A 20,385-nucleotide genomic window follows, 5' to 3' on the forward strand; every position below is an offset into this window, starting at 1 on the left:
CTAATTATAAGCTCAGTTGCTTCCGCCCATACCTCAGCCCACACTCCAGTCTACATACTACTCTAATTATAAGCTCAGTTGCTCCAGCCCATACCTCAGCCAACACTCCAGTCTACATACCACTCTAATTATAAGCTCAGTTGCTTCCGCCCATACCTCAGCCCACACTCCAGTCTACATACCACTCTAATTATAAGCTCAGTTGCTTCATCCCATACCTCAGCCCACACTCCAGTCTACATACTACTCTTATTATAAGCTCAGTTGCTTCAGCCCATACCTCAGCCCACACTCCAGTCTACATACTACTCTAATTATAAGCTCAGTTGCTTCAGCCCACATTCCAGTCTACATACCACTCTAATTATAAGCTCAGTTGCTTCAGCCCATACCTCAGCCCACACTCCAGTCTACATACTACTCTAATTATAAGCTCAGTTGCTTCTGCCCATACCTCAGCCAACACTCCAGTCTACATACCACTCTAATTATAAGCTCAGTTGCTTCCGCCCATACCTCAGCCCACACTCCAGTCTACATACTACTCTAATTATAAGCTCAGTTGCTCCAGCCCATACCTCAGCCCACACTCCAGTCTACATACCACTCTAATTATAAGCTCAGTTGCTTCAGCCCATACCTCAGCCCACACTCCAGTCTACATACTACTCTAATTATAAGCTCAGTTGCTCCAGCCCATACCTCAGCCCACACTCCAGTCTACATACTACTCTAACTATAAGCTCAGTTGCTTCAGCCCATACCTCAGCCCACACTCCAGTCTACATACTACTCTTATTATAAGCTCAGTTGCTTCAGCCCATACTCCAGTCTACATACTACTCTAATTATAAGCTCAGTTGCTTCAGCCCATACCTCAGCCCACACTCCAGTCTACATACTACTCTAATTATAAGCTCAGTTGCTTCAGCCCATACCTCAGCCCACACTCCAGTCTAAATACTACTCTAACTATAAGCTCAGAGCCTCAGTTGCTTCAGCCCATATCTCAGCACACACTCCAGTCTACATACTACTCTAACTATAAGCTCAGAGCCTCATTTGCTTCAGCTCATACTTCAGCCAACACTTCAGTCTACATACTACTCTAACTATAATCTCAGTTGCTTCAGCCCATACCTCAGCCCACACGTCACTCTACATACTACTCTAACTATAATCTCAGGGCCTCAGTTGCTTCAGCCGATACCTCCGCCCACATGTCACTCTACATACTACTCTAACTATAATCTCAGGGCCTCAGTTGCTTCAGCCCATACCTCAGCCCACACTCCAGTCTAAATACTACTCTAACTATAATCTCAGGGCCTCAGTTGCTTCAGCCCATACCTCAGCCCACACTTCCCTTACATACTCTTGCTAACGATCTCCATACTAAGTCTTGCAAAATCTCAGCTGCTTGTTTTATTCATCGAAAAAGAGATGGGTGAAGAGCAGGTGTATTTCTTCTAGAATTTTCTGGCATAATTTTCAAATTATATTTAACATCAGTTGGCATGTGGTAGAACTTAATAATTTAATATTACTTTTCTATAAAGGGGACAAAACATTTCCCAACACCCTCCCTGTAGTGAAACATCTTATTTCACGGTAAAAGGTAATGTAAACTTTAATTCACCCCACCCTCAGTTATAAAAAACTGTGCCCATATTCAAGCACCCATGGGAAATCCTCAGTGTGCTTATAACTGATCTCCACCCCCCGCCCCCCCCCCCTCGACCACTGTCCTAACAACCTCCAAACATTTTGATAGCAATACTCCTATCAAAATAAAACAACTTCATATATGTTTAAAGAGCTCTTGAGACTGTTCAATTACAGATTACTCACCAATATAGTGGCTAATGTAGCCACTGCATATAAGTACCACCCAGAGCCAGACTGCTACAGACATTATAGTAAGTGTCAGGATGACTAGCTTGGTTTTCTTCCCTCCCATCATATCTACCATTCTGTGTGCATAGATGAATGCCACAAAGTACACAATTTCATAATGCATATTTTGCTAAACTGCTATACATTTGGTGACACTTTTTTAATTTCATGCTTTCGACTATGAATTCACCAAACAAATAAGCTCACACAAATGTAAAGAGCAATTTAACATTTAACTTAGCATTTAACATGCTGAGACATTTCAATTAATATCCTTTTACAATGACACCTTGTAAAGAATAAGAAATGCCAAGGATCATAGCCTATTTCTTAAAAGACTACAGTTTTCCTATTCTGAGATTTATTTTGTCCTGTCACTAAGAGAGAGTATTAAGAACTCTTTGTTTTTTCTTTTGCATAGTTTTACTCAATTACTACCCTAGCTCTTGTTTCTATTAACCTTTGCTATTCTGGGAAATTATCATTTCCGAGTTCCCACTCTAGGTAGATTTTCAGATTTGAATATCTATGTTAACATTTCTTACAGTAAAAAGGTTCAAGATTTCCACTTGCAAAATATTTTGCAATATATATTATATAATTTGTTTTTATATATTATACAATACTTTTTTTTTACTTTAAAATTATTTATGAAACTCACTGACTGAACAAAAGTCCACCAATGACTCCAGCAACATTAGCAAAGAAGCCCATCCATCCGGCTGCACTCTGGAAATCATAATTACATGTTTTTGTGATGATTACAAATAAATTCTCAAGATTCTGAAAGCACTTTGGGGGGAGGGGCGGGGGGCTAGGATAGGAATAAGAAGTAAATATTTTTGAGATGATAACAATAAATTATCAAGATTCTCAGAGCACTTTGAGGGGATGGGCGGGGGTTTGGGATAGGATTGGAGAGAATAAAATATCTGTATTAATACAACAGTAGGACATTAGTCTGTATATAGGCACATATTTGGCATTAAGCATACATTCAAAACCAAAACGATAGGTCAAGAATATATTTCTCATTCGTTGCTCAGGCTACATTTCTGTACCAAATGTAATGATTAACAGTAATGTAAAACATTCTTAGTAAATAGCATCATGTCAAACAAGATACTTCATAGAGCTCTATGCAGTGCTAATAGGGCAAAAATTTACTGTGCAGCATGAGTACCAACATATTAGCAGCATAAAAGAAATCGCAGCATCCAAATAATCTCAGCATCAAACAGATTGGAACGTCAAAGTCAATTGTATGAATCAGCAATCATATGAGTCACTATATTAGTTGAAGATTGAACGTTTCAGGGGACTAACATGTTCTGTTGGATATCAAACTTGCTACTTAACAGTCAGTGAAGAAATTGCCAGAGACCATTTTGAAATGACTTTCTGTCAAGTTACTAAGAAGTAGAAATATTAGTCCAAGCAAGTGCAAGGACTGCAAAGACATTATTTTCAGTATTGTACTGAGCTTTTCTAATGGCACTTAGTTTATTTTCTGTTTGTTGTATTTGTTTCCTTAAATGTCATCTATAATTGTAAATGCAAACTTCAACAGAGTGAAGAAGAAACAAAGAAGAAAAGGTAAATGATTCAACATGGACAAAGTAGAAATTTGTGCCAATGTAAGGTATTAAGAAATCCAACCAACTGACTTAAAAAAACTTGAACACTAACATGAAAGACAGGATTTAATGATGATGATGATCATGCACAAATATCATCCTTTTTGCTACCTTGTGGGTTTAATAGTTTTATACCTGCCCAATGCCAATAGAATCCAGTATTGAAGTTAATTCTGTGGTCCAACCTCCATATATGCCAGTGAAAATACCATATGCTAGTGCAGGAGCCATAAACTGCCACTTGCTGAAAATAAGTAAGAGCTAAAAATAAGAAACAATCCCTAAACTGCATCAGAAAAGCAATGAGATGAAAACTTAGATATGATATTACAGCAATTGGAAACATTTTCAATGCCCCTCATGTACCTGATGTTTTCCAACAAATACCAAAGTATCTGTTATTAACAATGCTGTGAAAAATACAACTATAATGTCCACATCAATATGACTACATTCAATACTCATCCTCTTTATTTTAATTCACATATTTTGTTTAAATTTATGTTGAAAGATTAGGCAGGCCTCCATCAAATCCTTTTAGGCCAGTCTTACGTGCAGAGGGCTTTAAAGCCAGTCAGAAAGTCTTCCCTGTCCATAGAGGCAGATGTACTGGGAGGTGTTGGAGGCTTATTGGGAAAATAAATCACTGCGGCAAGAAAAAATAAAGCTGTAACCAAACATTCTGCAATCAAAAGAAAAGAAACATGGCAGGTAGTTAGGATGAGAATAATAAAATTAAAGATACCTTATAGCAGCAATTTGCATTGAATTTTGCCTCTCTGGAGAAGTATTCAAGGATGTAGTATTCACTTCTTTCTCTGAATAGAGTGAGGAGTATTCATTAAAGTAGTATTCACATCTATCTCTTAGTTAGAGTACGGAGTATGTAAGGATGTAGTAATCACATCTATCTCTTAGCTAGAGTAAGGAGTATTCAAGGATGTAGTATTCACATCTATCTCTTAGTTAGAGTACGGAGTATGTAAGGATGTAGTATTCACATTTATCTCTGAGTTAGAGTGAGGAGTATTCAAGGATGTAGTATTCACATCTATCTCTTAGTTAGAGTACGGAGTATGTAAGGATGTAGTATTCACATCTATCTCTGGGTTAGAGTGAGGAGTATTCAAGGATGTAGTATTCACATCTATCTCTTAGTTAGGGTACGGAGTATGTAAGGATGTAGTATTCACATCTATCTCTGAGTTAGAGTGAGGAGTATTCAAGGATGTAGTATTCACTTCTATCTCTTAGGTACAGTACCACACTTGCACAGTAATAGTACGATATAGGTATCTAAATACTAGTAACCTGTAACATAAGTTAAGTCTGGAGAGAAATGTACTTAAATACACAACCTGATACTTAATCTACCACAATCATAAAATTATGCCAAAAGCATCACAAATTGAAATGAAAAAAACCCCCACATTACCTTTAAACTGATCATGCTAATAAAAGGTATTCAATGATGTAAGTAATCACATATCTCTAAGTTAGAATGAGGAGTATTCAATGATGTAGTAATCACATCTATATCTTAGTTATAGTGAGGAGTATTAAATGATGTAGTATTCACTTCTATCTCAATGTTAGAGTGAGGAGTATTCAAGGATGTAGTAATCACATCTATCTCAATGTTAGAGTGAGGAGTATTCAAGGATGTAGTATTCACATCTATCTCTGAGTTAGAGTGAGGAGTATTCAAGGATGTAGTAATCACATCTATCTCAATGTTAGAGTGAGGAGTATTCAAGGATGTAGTATTCACATCTCTCTTTTAGTTAGAGTGAGGAGTATTCAAGGATGTAGTAATCACATCTATCTCTTAGATAGAGTAAGGAGTATTCAAGGATGTAGTATTCACATCTATAGATAGTTAGAGTGAGGAGTATTAAAGGATGTAGTATTCACTTCTATCTCTTAGTTACAGTAAGGAATATTCAAGGATGTAGTAATCACATCTATCTCTAAGTTAGAGTGTGGAGTATTCAAGGATGTAGTATTCACATCTCTCTCTTAGTTAGAGTGAGGAGTATTCAAGGATGTAGTAATCACATCTATAGATAGTTAGAGTGAGGAGTATTAAAGGATGTAGTATTCACTTCTATCTCTTAGTTACAGTAAGGAATATTCAAGGATGTAGTAATCACATCTATCTCTAAGTTAGAGTGTGGAGTATTCAAGGATGTAGTATTCACATCTCTCTCTTAGTTAGAGTAAGGAGTATTCAAGGATGTAGTATTCACATCTATAGATAGTTAGAGTGAGGAGTATTAAAGGATGTAGTATGCACTTCTATCTCTTAGTTACAGTAAGGAATATTCAAGGATGTAGTAATCACATCTATCTCTAAGTTAGAGTGTGGAGTATTCAAGGATGTAGAAATCACATCTTTCTCTTAGTTTGAGTATGGAGTATGTAAGGATGTAGTATTCACTTCTATCTCTAAGTTAGAGTGTGGAGTATTCAAGGATATATCTCCTACTTAGATAGTGGAGTATTCAATGACACTCCACTTATACATGGCCTGATCAAAACAGCGATGCAGCCAGAAATTTGAAAGGGGGGATCACTTTTTGCTTTGATATGGGGGAGGGGTATAACGGGAGGGGGTGTCCCCCTCCCCTTTGAGATATTTTTGAACAATTGAAGGTCCTTAGATGCGATCTGGTGCAATGTCTTGCAGTTTCATCATTATCATATGATATCATATTATCAGCAGATTTTGTTTCCTGTTTGAATTCTTTTACATGTTCTTTTACAATATATATCAGAAAGACAAACATAGTGCTTTTTTACAAATTTTTCCAGTAGGATGATTCTTGTTTATTGTCCAATGTCTGGACTTTAATACATTGGATGAACTAAACTGATGGACAATATAAACTTTCATATTTTGTAAGACAGCCAGATGTGCAGTGGCCTAAAACCAAATATCTTTCTCGCAGTGTATTAGCAGTGTAATTATTATTTATAGGAAGTGCGTATCATGTACGATTGCTAGCTAATCTTCATAACATCTTGTTCGTGCAACAACTTAGGACGAATCATAGAAAGGATGAGAATGAACGTTGTCGACGTCGTTGTGCATACGGTTCGTGACATTCCATCGAGTGCGGTCAGGTAGGCAATATGTATATTATTACGCAGTGGCCAACTGTAGGCTTGTAATAGACTATAGGCTAAATTTAGCTAATTGCATCTGCCAAACTAAGTAACTAGTTGAATCAGTAGGCCTGAATGTTACTACGATTATAATCAAGTTAACAGAGCTGAAGAGTATTCAAGATCAAAAGAGCACTGACAGAATACCATGCTAAAAAAAGAACAGTTTTAAACATATTTTTCGACACTGAAAGGGGGGGAGCAGTCGCTCCCCCTGCTCCCCCCTGGCTACGTCCCTGGATCAAAATGACAGAAGTATACAACCAACTACAAGATATTTAAAAAATCTTTGATGACTATCGAATACCCAATGTTTCAATGTCTGTGGGTGTTAACTGTGCTTTATGGAATTAGTTAACATCTGTCATTGGAATGAATAGAGTGAGTATATTAGAAAGGTACAACAGCTTCATGAATATTCACTATACAAGATCTAAACAAACTGCTACCAACCACCTTGGTTTCTCTTTCAGTATTATGTAGTCGTCTGTTTGGTCTTCAGTATCACAATGTTTTCCAAAATGAACTTAATTGGTAGAACATTACACCTTGGGGTTATGCTCTGGCAGTCCAGAAACAAATGATTTGATGGCTAAAGTCCCAGTCACATCTCACCGGATTGCAATAACGGAGAGGGAACAAAGACACTCCGTTGATGTACGTTAGTATCCGTTTAGTCTGCGGTTCTCCTCCGTCCTTCTACGTTACATTAACGGTGAGGTCCGGTTTGTCCGGCGTCAATTTTGAACATGCACAAAACTTGGAACGGACATCCACCGAAAATGTCTCCGTTATTCATTCGTTACTAATCTGTTAAGCTTCCGTTTTATCAGTTTCTCATGCGTTTTGTTCGTTCTGTATGCGTTTGGCATACTGTATTTCTCCGTTCGTCTCTGGTTATTGCTAATGCTCACCGGATCATTAACGGACAAAGAACGGATGAAACGTAGTAGTACAGTACCAATACCATATATTTGACGGACGCTAACGTAGAAATAACGGAAGTGTAAAGGAATAGAACTGACAATGAACAGATAGGTAACGTACGTTACACGTAAGAAATGGAAGAACTCAGGCCAGAAAAGTATAACAGACGGACATAGAACGGAGATGCAGCGTACTTCCACCTTGTCCACTCCAAGCCTTCCACGCCTCATTCTGCTCCTATAACCTCTACCGTCAACACCTACATCATGGACCCTTCAGAAAGATTAAGCTTCACACCACAGTGTCAGTTTTACAAGCACAGATGCTTATCATTGAAGCTAACATCAAGAACTATGAACAAGTCAAGAAGAGAAGGAAGAGACGTGCTCGGCGTAAATGCTGGTCTAGGGCCTTGCTAGGTCCACAGAGAAGACGGCAGTTTAGTCTTTATAACCAACTAACGCAGGAGCTGCGAATGGAAGACCAAAAATCTTTCATCAACTTCATGAGGATGCCCCCTGATTTCAAGGCACTCCGGAAGCCCAGGTTTTAGACCGTTTCTTCTCCGTTACTAGTCCGGTATGTCCGTTACTTTTCCGGTACTCCTATGTTTTGTATGTTCTTTATCCGTTAATTGTCCGTTGTAATTTCGTTACTATCCGTTGATGTTCGTTAGTACGTTCGTTGTTCTTCCGTTGTTTTCCTTTGTTCGTCCGTTGCTGTCCATCCCTTGTACGTTTGTAATCTGTTTTCACCATTGAACTACCGGTACGTTGCAATCCCCAGATGCATGCGCGACAACTTTTGCCAACTGAAATAACCGGATGACTGTTTTTCGCGCGGACTCTTGTCCGTTCGTGCAATCCGGTGAGATGTGACTGGGCCTTAAAGAACAGGTGTAATTTTAGTGAATTTCATTATGAATTGTATAATGCTCTCTTCATGTACATCACATTTTACACAAAGAAAGTAAATGTCATTCTAACAGACATAACCTTGTTAAGACTTACCGAGGTACATCAGATAGCTTATCTCCAATCTGTGATCTTTTTTGACACCTAAAGGAACAAAAACACACAACTAGAACAACCATGAATCAATATAGGTATATGTCTTTGGAATTGGACACAAAATTGAGTTAGAATGAAAATATCTTGGGTCAATCAGTTAGGGGCAATAGTCAAATTGTTCATACAAGATTTTGAGAGATCTCAAACTTTTGCGAATGCACAGTAAGCTTATTGTTGAAACCCACATTCTGTATAACAATAATTACAAAGGATTTGCGATATTTAGCGAATGCCTACGGCAGTAACATGATATAATATCAACCACAAAGGTTTAACTACAGCTCGATTACATGTTAACAAACAGTTATTAAGATGACACAAAACCACCATCGTGACTAAGCTTGAAATTGTGATCGAAAAACTTGTCTATGGACAGCAACTGCCAGCACATAAAAGTTTGAGCATTCAAGTTCCGATTATTACTAATTTTTGCACTGTCAGGTGAAATGTAGGAAATACAGGAAAACTTGAACCCCCAGGAAACTATAACTACACAATTAAATTGTGCTTATATGTTTGAATGCTAGTGCAGGCACAATGGTTTCGTTTTTGCTATTTTTATGTAAAGAGCTTGTTTACAGACAAAATTCCATGTCACATGCCAGACCATAAAGCTTATTAAGTCTAGTTTCGTCCCTGCCTTAGAAGATAAGACAGAATCTCAGTGCTTTCTCTTTCTAACATGTATTATTTTTGCTTGAAACTCATTATGAGGTAATATCTGAAATCAGTGGTGGTACCAAGAGGTCCATAAAGGGAGGGGGAGGGGGGAGGGGGATGCAGTTAATTTCCACCAATTTCAAACTTTCCATTTCAGTAATCGAAAGCCAGCAGAAGGCCAGCAGGTTCAGTGTGCTTCCTAGCCAATTGATAGAGCAACTGATGAAAATGTGTCCTAACCTCAAGTACCAGACCATCATAAAAAAGTTATAGATTACTTGACCTGGGCAAAGGTACTGACCCCCCTTCTGAAAGTTAGTGACAGATGAGTCTTTAGTGGAAGTGGAAACCATCTTAGTCACTTAAAAGAGCAAAGGTTAAATCCTGTGACAGTTAAGTGACAGAAAAGCCATTCATCAAAGAGAAGTTTTAACAATTTGGAGGAAGGTGTAATAGATCTGTCATATTGTTTTCCTAATTTCATTTTGGCTCTTAAGACTTAATTTAACCTGTCCTAGTCTTTCTGCTATAAGGAGGGATGAACAAATTTCTGCAATATAGAACCAAGACAGTAGGTTTCGGAAATGGTGACCAATATGGCCAAATTTTCAAGTGGCCCCAAGCATGTGAATTGTAACATTTCCCTATCTAATGTAAAAGATGAAATTACAGAAGAATGCCGCACTCCCAACCCTTCCTCACTACAGACTGACAGGAAAACCATTGCGACCTGTGCAACTTTGTGGAGGAAGGGATACACATTATGGGGGTTCTTGTACTCAACATTGGATCCATAGATTGAAGCAATCCATTTTGAGTTTGAGAACCTACAAGATGTTCAAAAACTCAAAATGGATTGTTTGTATTATCAGTTGTATTATCTTAGGATACTTTTCTGCCTATCTCTATAAGAAGGCCAGTTTACCAGTGATCTGTGACACTCACTTGATAGCCCTCATGTATACGAAATATACTTATTATGTATTGGTATAGTATGTATAGTATTTATGCATTTAATTGTTGATTAGGAACATGCTAGTAATTGGGTTAATGGCAATTAATACCTGACTGAGACTTGCTGTATGGAGTCCATTACTGACTGCCACGTCGGCTAGATGTGAGCATTACTTATGCGATGTACTGAAAACATATCCAACTTATATTTGGCCTTAATGATTACCATGTACTTACTGTAGATTTGTCTCATACAGTAGTTGGTATTGAGCTCCATTGTTATTGATTATATTGGATATTTAAGTTAGGCCACTCACTTGACAGCCTCAGCCATCTAGGATGTCAGAAACATCATCTTTAGAAATCATTCACTAATTTCTATGCAGGTTTGAGTCCAGGTATAAGATGATCCCTTCCCACCAATCCATGATGTATCCTGGACTAGAAGGCTGGCCGAGCGGGTCTGGAGCGAGGAATGAGCCCCCCCCCCACATAGTGTTATGTCCCAACTTTTTGATACTTTAATGTTTGGTCTCTTTGTTATTTTTTCTTTGCCCTCTTTGCTTCTTATAATTGTAAATACAATAATTGCATAACCATTTATTTGCTTTTGTGTATTTCAGTTCCATTTTTGTTGTTAAAGATGTGAGTCAGTTGAGTAGTGTCTGCAAACATCACAAGGTGCATGGTGATTATGGGCCTAACCCTGGTATCTCTGTGCAGGTAAGAGACCCCATTACAGCCAAAGAACCCTGCTCTCCTTAAAACAAATGTCCCCTGTATGGGAGTGTTGGACATGGGTTACGTTTCTAACAACTGTAAGTGGCACAATTCTATTTTTGAATTTCAAAGTTTACTTGGCAACTTGGCAGGATCCTCTCAAATTTGCAGGTGTGTACATTGCAAACTTTTACAGTAAGAATTCTGCTCTTTTTGCAAAACTAGGAAGTTACTGCAAGTTTATTGACCATGTACTAGAACTTGAGAAATTCTGTTTGAAAACTGTGAATGTGCCACCCAAACAGGAATAATCACTATGATTTGTATGCAGTTGAACGTATGAAAAAAAGTGTAAAAATGACAAGTTTTGTTTAGGCAACTTTGTTGTGTACAGCAATATTATTGTATGAAGGCCCATGTTAACGAAAGACGCATGTAGTTTTAAGCATTGTATTGCACAAAACAGCTGCAGAAGGGCATATCGTCAGTAAATGTGTTTCGCACATAAAATCCCAAATGCTACAACTTGCAAGTTGGATCAGGCCAAAGAGTGATTTGCAATGAGTAAAGCAAAGTTTTGATTTTTTTAAATTTGATTCATTTTTGCTTTTCATCTAGGTAATACATGTCATTGGGCTTAGTAGGCCTGCTGAACAACTAAAAAAGGAAATCTTTTGCTGTTTTTGTTTCTCCTACATTGGCGATGGTAGACTAGATTTTCAACTTTGTAGTTCACTAATTAATTTCAAAATTGACAACTTGATTGTCAAAGTTTTAATAATGTCTACAGAAACTGTTGAGGATGCATACAGTTGAAATAGATTACCAAATAATATTTGTTGGCAAACTAGGAAACTAAGGGGCAACCACAAGCATGGAAGAAGTCAAAGACAAATAAAAAATAACTGCCACTTGCCAAGAAATCAATTATTAAAATGGTTCCTAAAATCAAAAACACACTGGACCCTGCCTTGCAGTTACTTACAGAATTCAATCAAAATGTAAATTGTTCCTGGATGGTGGGAAAATACCGTTTGACTTTGTGATGAAACACTTACTTAAATTAGATGCTTCATTTGGCCAATTTAACAAAAATAAAATAGGTATTCATCTTTAGGAGTTTATCTAAAGAAATGACAAAATGTTTACATTGCACAATCAAGATGAATGGCAGAGAGTGAAAGCGACCAATGTACAATCGGAATCGCCTATGATTTTGTATTTGAAGGCGAAACTTAACATTTGAAAAGTGACATCCATTATGAGAGTATGTACAAATTAAGTACTGCTTCAGAGATACCATAACACTAACTAAGCATAGTGCTAGTAAACAACTGTTTCCACTGAAAGTTACTACTTACCATCTAAAAGAAAACTATTCACAAGGTCATTTGCAGTAGGTGCTACTGTTGTTGCAGATATGCTGAAAGAGCAAAATATAGCACATCTGTGATGTCAGACCTTAACTGACTTTTGCAATATGACTTGTACCATCTATCAGGTGTCACGTAATATGAAAAAAAATGTTCCATATTGTCTAATACAGCAGTCCACAATCTCCTTAGACCACAACCCAGCCCAAAATTCATCATTTTTCTGCATCCCTCACCCCCCCCCCCAACCCCCTCTCTCCAACTAATCAATATCACCAATTTTCATTCAGATCAGATTAAATCCCAAGGAAGAGAAGTGCCTTGACCCAAATGACCTTCAACCTACTTTTTTGTGAGCATTAATGAAGCTTCTGACATGGTCAACAACTTAGACATCCTTCACCAGGATTGAGCAAATCATCTGCAGGTGGCAGTCTTTGAACTGATGTTAACAAACATATATATCCTTAAAAAGACAAATCCGATGTTGCTCAGCACTTCTGTGTCTCAGAAATCTGTCAAACTATTGTTTCTTGTCTTTTACATACCCAGTTTTCATATCTTCTGAATGATTTAATATTTAAAAACACAAACCAGAATCTAGACAGGTCAAAGTTACATACTTACTGTACATACCTACAGATGATTTCAGAAAATAATGGTGGTCCAGTCAAATCCCATAATAATGAATACTTTCCAAAATACTATCGATCAAAGAGAGAAATCAAAACTTAACTGTTTAAGGTATATAGATATAAAAGTAAGAGGGCCTGACATTTCAATACCAGTGGGATTTTCTTCAAAGTTCGCCATTGTAAGAAGGTCCTGCTAGGATAAAAAAGTCAGGCCCTCTCACTTCTATATAAAATACTATTGCACAAACTTACATAATTGAGCTGTTCTGGCTTTTTATATCTGTGACTATTAGTGGTCCAATCAAGAATGATAAAGCTACACCAATAATTCCGGCCATGGCCCCAACTGCTGTCGAAAATGTTCTTTGGTTTGGAGAAAACCAGGCAGCAGAGAGTACTGTTGGTGCAGACATCATTATGGGGCCTGATAATCCAATAAATAGTTGACCAGCATGCATCACCCTGTCAACAGTTAATAGGCAAATGGTGATGTGCTTAGGCTGACATTCAATATATCATTATTTACCTTTCAAACTGGCACATAACAACTAGGAAATTTGTTTAACTAGAGTGACCACTCCTCCAGGAGTTACTTGCCGTTCAAGTATGCTAGATATCCAGTTCTTTGACTTTCATGAAGGGAATGAAGTGAATGTAGGATAACATCGACATCTATTTCCCCTCAACTTTGATACAGTGTCCTTACGTACTACCCAAGTGCCTACATCCAGGATTGGCCTTCCCAGTCATACAATGGGCCTCCAATACTTTTGATATCAATGACCCCATCGTTGTGAATTAAAACTCTCCCTAAAAACTGTTTCAAAATTACAAAATATCACTTAAGTTTATAATTTTAAGTCTTGTACAGACTCCACTATAAACGCACCATATAACATGACTGGGCGGAATCGGCAAGCATCGTAAAACTGTTCCCAGCAATAGGCAACCACCAGATGCCAAGACTGATATGCGGAGACCTGCAACTCAGGCACATGAAAAGAAAGCTATTATTTTAATCATCTCAAGTTTATTTCATTTTTTTCAATATAAATCATAAATCAATAGCATAAGCAAATATATATTTCCAACAGATACACAATACAGAAATAGGGTTTATCTCACTACCAATTTTTATTCAGCACCAACTTTTTATACAAGATTTGAAAAGCAAAACATTACTTGTACAGCATGTACTTATATACTGCTCTATCATGTTTTCTGTAATTTTGTGTGACCCAGTTGATGGGGGGGGGGGGTGGGGTTGTGAGTGTCAACCCCAACTCGATATGATCTGATTTAGTCCCCGCCCCCTGCACCCCTGTCCTTCAAGGCATAGGAAGTGTAACATTAGCCAGTAAATGTGTCAGTGAGGAATACTTCTTTGCAGATAGTCACAAATTTAAACAATTTTTCTGATGACAAACAATGTGAAACTTATATTGCTGAAAAAAAAATATTCCACACTAACTTGAGATATGGTACAATATGATGATTTTGTTCGCACCTAAAGATACAGAACATTTCAGCATTTTTGCTAAGCAAGCAACTACAAATCTGAAAATCTCTTTAAAGGGTGTGAAGACTCGCGCAAAAAGAAACATCTAATGCCGGTAATCTGACCTAGTTTCGAATGAGGTGTAACAGAAGTGTTAAACACCACCATCGATCCCAGAAAATACACACACAGCTTGTTACCGTCGGTTATTGGACACTAATGCACAGTCAGTACATACAGTTGCAGTCAATACCCACAGCACAGTATACAAACGATACAGCGATGGACATCTCAGGTCCAGCTAAAGATAACAATTAAGGTATCACGTTTCATTACTGTCTGCATTTTGTAGCGACACAAACAAAACGTCACTTGCAAGCAACAGAAAGTTAACTTTTTCATATGGCCGCACGCGGTTTGGGGCGAGTCTTCAATGCCTTTAAAGAGGTGATGTTTTTGCTGGTGCCCATTCTTTATTCTACTTCACCTGCAGAAGAATTCACTTCATAAATGAATTGTCCTACAAACCTTTGCTCTCCATCAACCATGAAAAGAAGAAGGCTGAGACAACATAAGTAATAGGACCCCAATTGCTCAACAAAGCGACATCAGATTGTGTCCAACCGTAGACTGCTCTGGCTGCAACAAATAAAACACCAAATGTTACAATGAATATATATGACACGGTTTTGGGGAATGTTTTACAGTAAATCACAGTTTGCTATAATTTAGTATATTTATTACCCAAGCATATCTGAAGTAGCAATTGATGGATAATTAAGTTGCAATCTGAACAACAAGGTACAGTAAGTGACCTTTGAACTCCATCAAAAGCATGAAGCATTATCCTGACCTCCAGCGAATCATGTAGAAAGCTTTTACAGGTTTAATACCAATAATTTTTTAATTCTTTGCAACAGCACAGGGAGAGATTTGTGTGGACTACATTTAAAATTTAACTGACAAAAACACATGACATTTTATAATAATATCACAGCAATTGCATAAAGAATCAATCCATGAATCACAGCTTTTGCTGCAACAATTGAAAACGTATTAATGTTTAATATGTCACTGCCATATGAAAGGTAAATAATTCCTTTGTACATACTGGTTGTCATGTATTTTTAACTGCAGTGATTTTTCTCCTTCCTGCTTCAATAAGGCTTTATTGACAAGAATATTTAGCTTCATTGAGTCATTAGCAGTGTTTTAGTACTCAAAAAGTACTCAGTACTCGAGTAGTACTTGAATTCTATTTGCATTTGAGACTCGCACTAGGTGAAAAGTACTCGGATGTTTACGTAGCCTTACTCGATACAGCACTCGCATTGGGATGCTAAGTACTCATACTTCTTGGAAAGTACATGGTAGAGTACTTGCTCAGGATAAGTAATTTACCGGTACTTATATAAAAAAATCAAATTGCAAACAACAGGAAGCCGCATAAGTTTTGAATCATTTTGTCATTCCATTTTAACAGCCTATAATAGTAATATGCTTTTGCACTCATGCTTCTATACTCCAATAGTCACATACATGAAGCAAAATATAAAACCAAGTACAGAACATATAGGATGTACGAAGATGACCAATGAGTGAGTGAAGCACTGTATATGTTGCTAACATAGGATGATCGCAGTATTATTATTATTCTATCATCCCTGTGTACACATTAGGAAGTTGCTTGCTATTGCCACTTTGTCATTCCAATATCAGAAAGACACATTCTGCATTTGCAAACAAAAACAACATCCTTCTGTAGTATAGTCAACACATTCAACTGGTACAGTAGTATATCGTTTACTTATTTATTCAGCAGTTACTGTATTTAAGCATAAGGTTCTTGTACATATTTAAGAAATCAAAAGTACTTGTAAGGTACTGATACCAAAATACTGTACTGATACCAAAATACTGTACTGATACCAAAATACTGTACTGATACCAAAATACTGTACTGATACCAAAATACTGTACTGATACCAAAATACTGTACTGATACCAAAATGCTGTACTGATACCAAAATACTGTACTGATACCAAAATACTGTACTGGGAAACCTGTACCTTGGATCCTAAGTAGCAGTACTCCAACTATGGTACTTGATACTGAATTCCATGGAAGTACAGAACTTGGTACTCCTATAATAGTACTACAACACTACTAATTAGTTACGTGTATGCTGCATGGACCATTCATTGTGCATAAATGTTGTCAAGTTGAAAAATGTCATGGCTTGTTGTACCATATATGTCATGGATGGGAAAGACACAAATTAAGATTGATATGGAAAATATCACATCGCAGCAACCTGTTATTTCAACTTTGCATTTTCTAATAAATTACACAGTGACAATATATTTGATACATTATGATGGTCAAGGCCCTGTAAAGTGTACTTTGAAACATTCAACACAATTTAGTTTACTCACCAGTGTCAGCTATGGGTCCCCATGTATTCCATGTCATGGACTGAAGTAATGCAAGTACAGTAAAGACAAACAGGATGTACCACCTCCTGAAGTAAACTTTAGTTACATGTGAGCTATTTAATGATCTACTCTGCGATTTCAACAAGGGAGATTTTTCAGTAGCATCCATGACCGCAATGTAGAAAAGCAAGCAAATGTAAATTTCAGCAATCAAATGTAAAAGTCAGCAGTGATTCTTTAAAGCTGATCAGTATGTCTAAACTTTCCATATGTAAGTTACTACACAAGATTGAACCGCTGGCTACATATTGTGATACAGTAGTTTCTGCTAGATTGACACTATACTGAAAAATGCACTGCATGTATCAAACCTGAAGAAAGAACAAACAAACAAAGGATGTTTTAAATAAATGACACTTGTCATCAATGAATAATGTCAAATCTTTATTTTATAGCTGAGAAGAAAGAAAAGAAAACATTACTTAGTTCAGAGCAAAATATGACCACTCACATGCATGTAAGTGACATGGAAAATAAAAACATATTGCTGATAAGAGAAGCTACTTTACTACATGTGGTAATAACCGTTTTGCAGATAGTGAACAGGAATATTTATTTTCAGCTTCACACCTTGCAGTGCTCAAATTCAATGGTCGCCTGATCGTCCAAAAATCACGTCAGACAACCTTAAAACCTGCTTAGGTTCTCCGACAGACTAGCTTATTTGCTGTTTAAGTGTTCAACACTTCGAACAATACTTGGAAAATCCCTATTCTTTAAAATAAAATCTGTCTCTGAAAAATTATAGTAGCTTGTTGGTATCACCCTCCATTCATATTAGAAACAACGTTAGAAATAAATCACATTTTGGTATGTTCCATAATGAGGGAAAAATCCTACGCTGTATGTGCATACTATACGCACTAATGGTTACGTACAGGTCAGGCCGATAGACTAGGCCTGCGTTGCCTAACATTACGGAACCCACGTACAAAGCTAAATTGCCATATTTTAGTACGACTTGCCACTCTCGCGCAAGATGCGCTATTTTAAAATCCAAGTGCTTTCATTCAGATTACCAAAAACCCTTCGGAAAACCAAATATGAAGGCAAGGTTGTGCGAAGGACAACCTTAAAATGTGCTAAAAAATGAGCCCTGCCTTGTATCAGGAGCACTTTACTGTATGAACTCTGAAATTCACAAAAACTCAAATGCACAATTTGAAGTGACTTTTGAGTGCTCAATTAAAGGAAAATATCTCAGTTGCCATACCTCAGAGTAAGGAGCTAATTTATGAGGTAACTCTAACTGTTCAGAACATTATCAAGACTTATATTGCTGCAGCTTGTGATCAGCCAGCAAGTTCTTGTGAACGAAGGCCTTAGCTGGCCCAGTTTAGTGGACTAAAACAACTCATTTGCCATACCCATCAAATATGCTTTGGAAGAGAGTTACTTTCCACAAAGTATTTAGGGATGTAGACCTAGTCAAGTTTGGGAAAATATTTGATACATAGTAATTATAACAAAGTGGCTATTGTTATGACTAGTCGTAAGAATAATTCCCGACTACGCATGCGCAGTTGCTATTTTCATGACCAGGAGTACTATTTTTACGACGAGGAGAAACAATAATTTCCGGTTAGGGTTAGGATTGAGGTTTAGGGTTATGTTTAGGGTAAGGGTTACCCCTACTACATGCGCAGTTGCTTTATTTACTTTACTGCGCTTGAATTTGCCTTTGTCGTAAGAATAGTTTATAAATAATTGTTACGACTCGTCGTAAGAATAGCCACGGCCTAATTATAAACAATTCTTGACTACTGACTGACATTGCAAGGCCTAAGCTGTTTTGTACTCCTTTCATGTCAAGGTTACCACTAGGTACTAGCTGGAAATAAGTTGAATCTTCCTTGATGAAGATGTCTACGGTTAGATCTTCCAAGCAGGTGTTAGTTTGTTTACAGTACGTTCCTGTATGTGTACCAAGTAGCCTGTTCTACAATAAACGAAATAACTGTATGTATACATATTTTCACCAACACTACGCTTTGCAACGACCCTACCGGTAGTAGCTTAACTTGTAAAAAATCAGGGTCTTTAACTATAACTGAAGTTAACGTTAGTCAATAAACTTATAATGAGAAACCTTCGATTATCAAAAAATGCCTTGAAACGTAGCTTTACTTGAAGTCCCGTAAATAGAATAAGTCATAAACAATTGGGGTGAACAATTGGGGTGAAGTCTTACAGCTAGTTGAACAAGGAATTGAATGTCGAAGTAGCATTTCCCCTCTAAGTAAGCTTGTAACCAGCGGTGTTTACAATAGGCGGAAGTCATCAGACATATGCTCGTTATTGCGTAATCGACGCATGCGCATTACGTAGTCGGTAAATCCAAACTGCACATTTTGGTTTCGATGATAATCGATTACCGGATAGCTGACAAGTTAGCCTTTCATGGCACCATCAACTTTCCGTACCAAGACCGCGCAGAATTTTTGCTATCAGAGCCTGAAGTTTTCGCCACTTGTAAACAAACCTCTTCACTCAGTAGTAAACAATTTTCGTACGCTGCTCCTGGGAGGCCTAAAGGGGTCTAAAATCGCCTCAATTGACCCATTTTTTTCACCACATGTACTTCCATTCAACTATATATAATCAATTAAAATATATCTCATTGTGTTCACCGTGCTCATTAACCTGTCTGTATTCTGTGCGTGTTTTTGTCCCTTCTGTTACTGTAACTTGTCATTTAGCCTCTGAAGAAGATCCTGCTAGGATCGAAACGTCAGGCCAACTTACTTTCATATATTCTCCTACACAGGCTCTCTAGTGGATAAGCAGTTTGCTAACAGTTTTATTTTATTTTAAAATATATATTACGCATATATATTCAAATTAATATGCGGATATTTTATGCGGAGTTTGTCCCACATGGCTTGCCATATATATTTATCATGCCATACTGTAATTGCATCAAAATGGTAGTTCGGGTCATTTCTATTGTACAGCTAATTCTGGTTACTTACAAGCAAAATCCTAGTGAAATGAAGCCATCGAATCTCAATGCATTTTGCATTCTGGTTGGTTTTCGAAGAAAATCGTAACCTTTGTAGTCATGCAGGCGTTTGGAGTTGTCACTTAACGTCGCTGCATACATGCCTGTGCACAATGGTGTGTATAATGAACGTCGTACATATATACAACGTTGCTATTGTAATGGACGATGTTGTGAGTCATCGGTAATATATCTTTGCTTCCGTTGTTGAAGTTTTCCGTCGTATTTCGCAATTGTCGAGATTCAGTGCAAATTAAAAACTACAGGTTTGGATGTAGTAACGTTGGGGAAATGACCAGGTGTCGTTTAAGAAATTTAACTGTAGCCTAGTTAGATGTTTTAGAGGCAAA

At 37.4% G+C, this 20,385-nt stretch overlaps 1 protein-coding gene across 3 annotated transcripts in view; it reads right to left on the bottom strand.

The window, feature by feature from the left end:
* Positions 1-19,339, bottom strand: part of LOC139966797 (solute carrier family 49 member 4 homolog) — a 25,487-nt gene extending 6,148 nt beyond the window's left edge. The window contains exons 1-11 of one of the 3 annotated variants that reach the window (XM_071970157.1): positions 19,226-19,339; positions 16,975-17,345; positions 15,067-15,177; positions 13,930-14,020; positions 13,293-13,502; positions 12,394-12,455; positions 8,639-8,686; positions 4,086-4,215; positions 3,669-3,777; positions 2,558-2,625; positions 1,852-1,973 (exon numbers count right to left, since the gene is read on the bottom strand). In XM_071970157.1, coding sequence (XP_071826258.1) covers positions 1,852-1,973; positions 2,558-2,625; positions 3,669-3,777; positions 4,086-4,215; positions 8,639-8,686; positions 12,394-12,455; positions 13,293-13,502; positions 13,930-14,020; positions 15,067-15,177; positions 16,975-17,143 — 1,120 coding nt within the window. In that variant the 5' untranslated portion in view covers positions 17,144-17,345; positions 19,226-19,339. Of the gene's footprint in view, positions 1-1,851; positions 1,974-2,557; positions 2,626-3,668; positions 3,778-4,085; positions 4,216-8,638; positions 8,687-12,393; positions 12,456-13,292; positions 13,503-13,929; positions 14,021-15,066; positions 15,178-16,974; positions 17,346-19,123 lie in introns of all 3 variants that reach the window. The other 2 variants (XM_071970158.1, XM_071970159.1) reach the window with 2 other exon arrangements.
* Positions 19,340-20,385: the final 1,046 nt, after the last annotated feature.

Source organism: Apostichopus japonicus, chromosome 4 (genome assembly GCF_037975245.1).
Source record: "Apostichopus japonicus isolate 1M-3 chromosome 4, ASM3797524v1, whole genome shotgun sequence".
NCBI lineage: Eukaryota > Metazoa > Echinodermata > Holothuroidea > Aspidochirotida > Stichopodidae > Apostichopus > Apostichopus japonicus.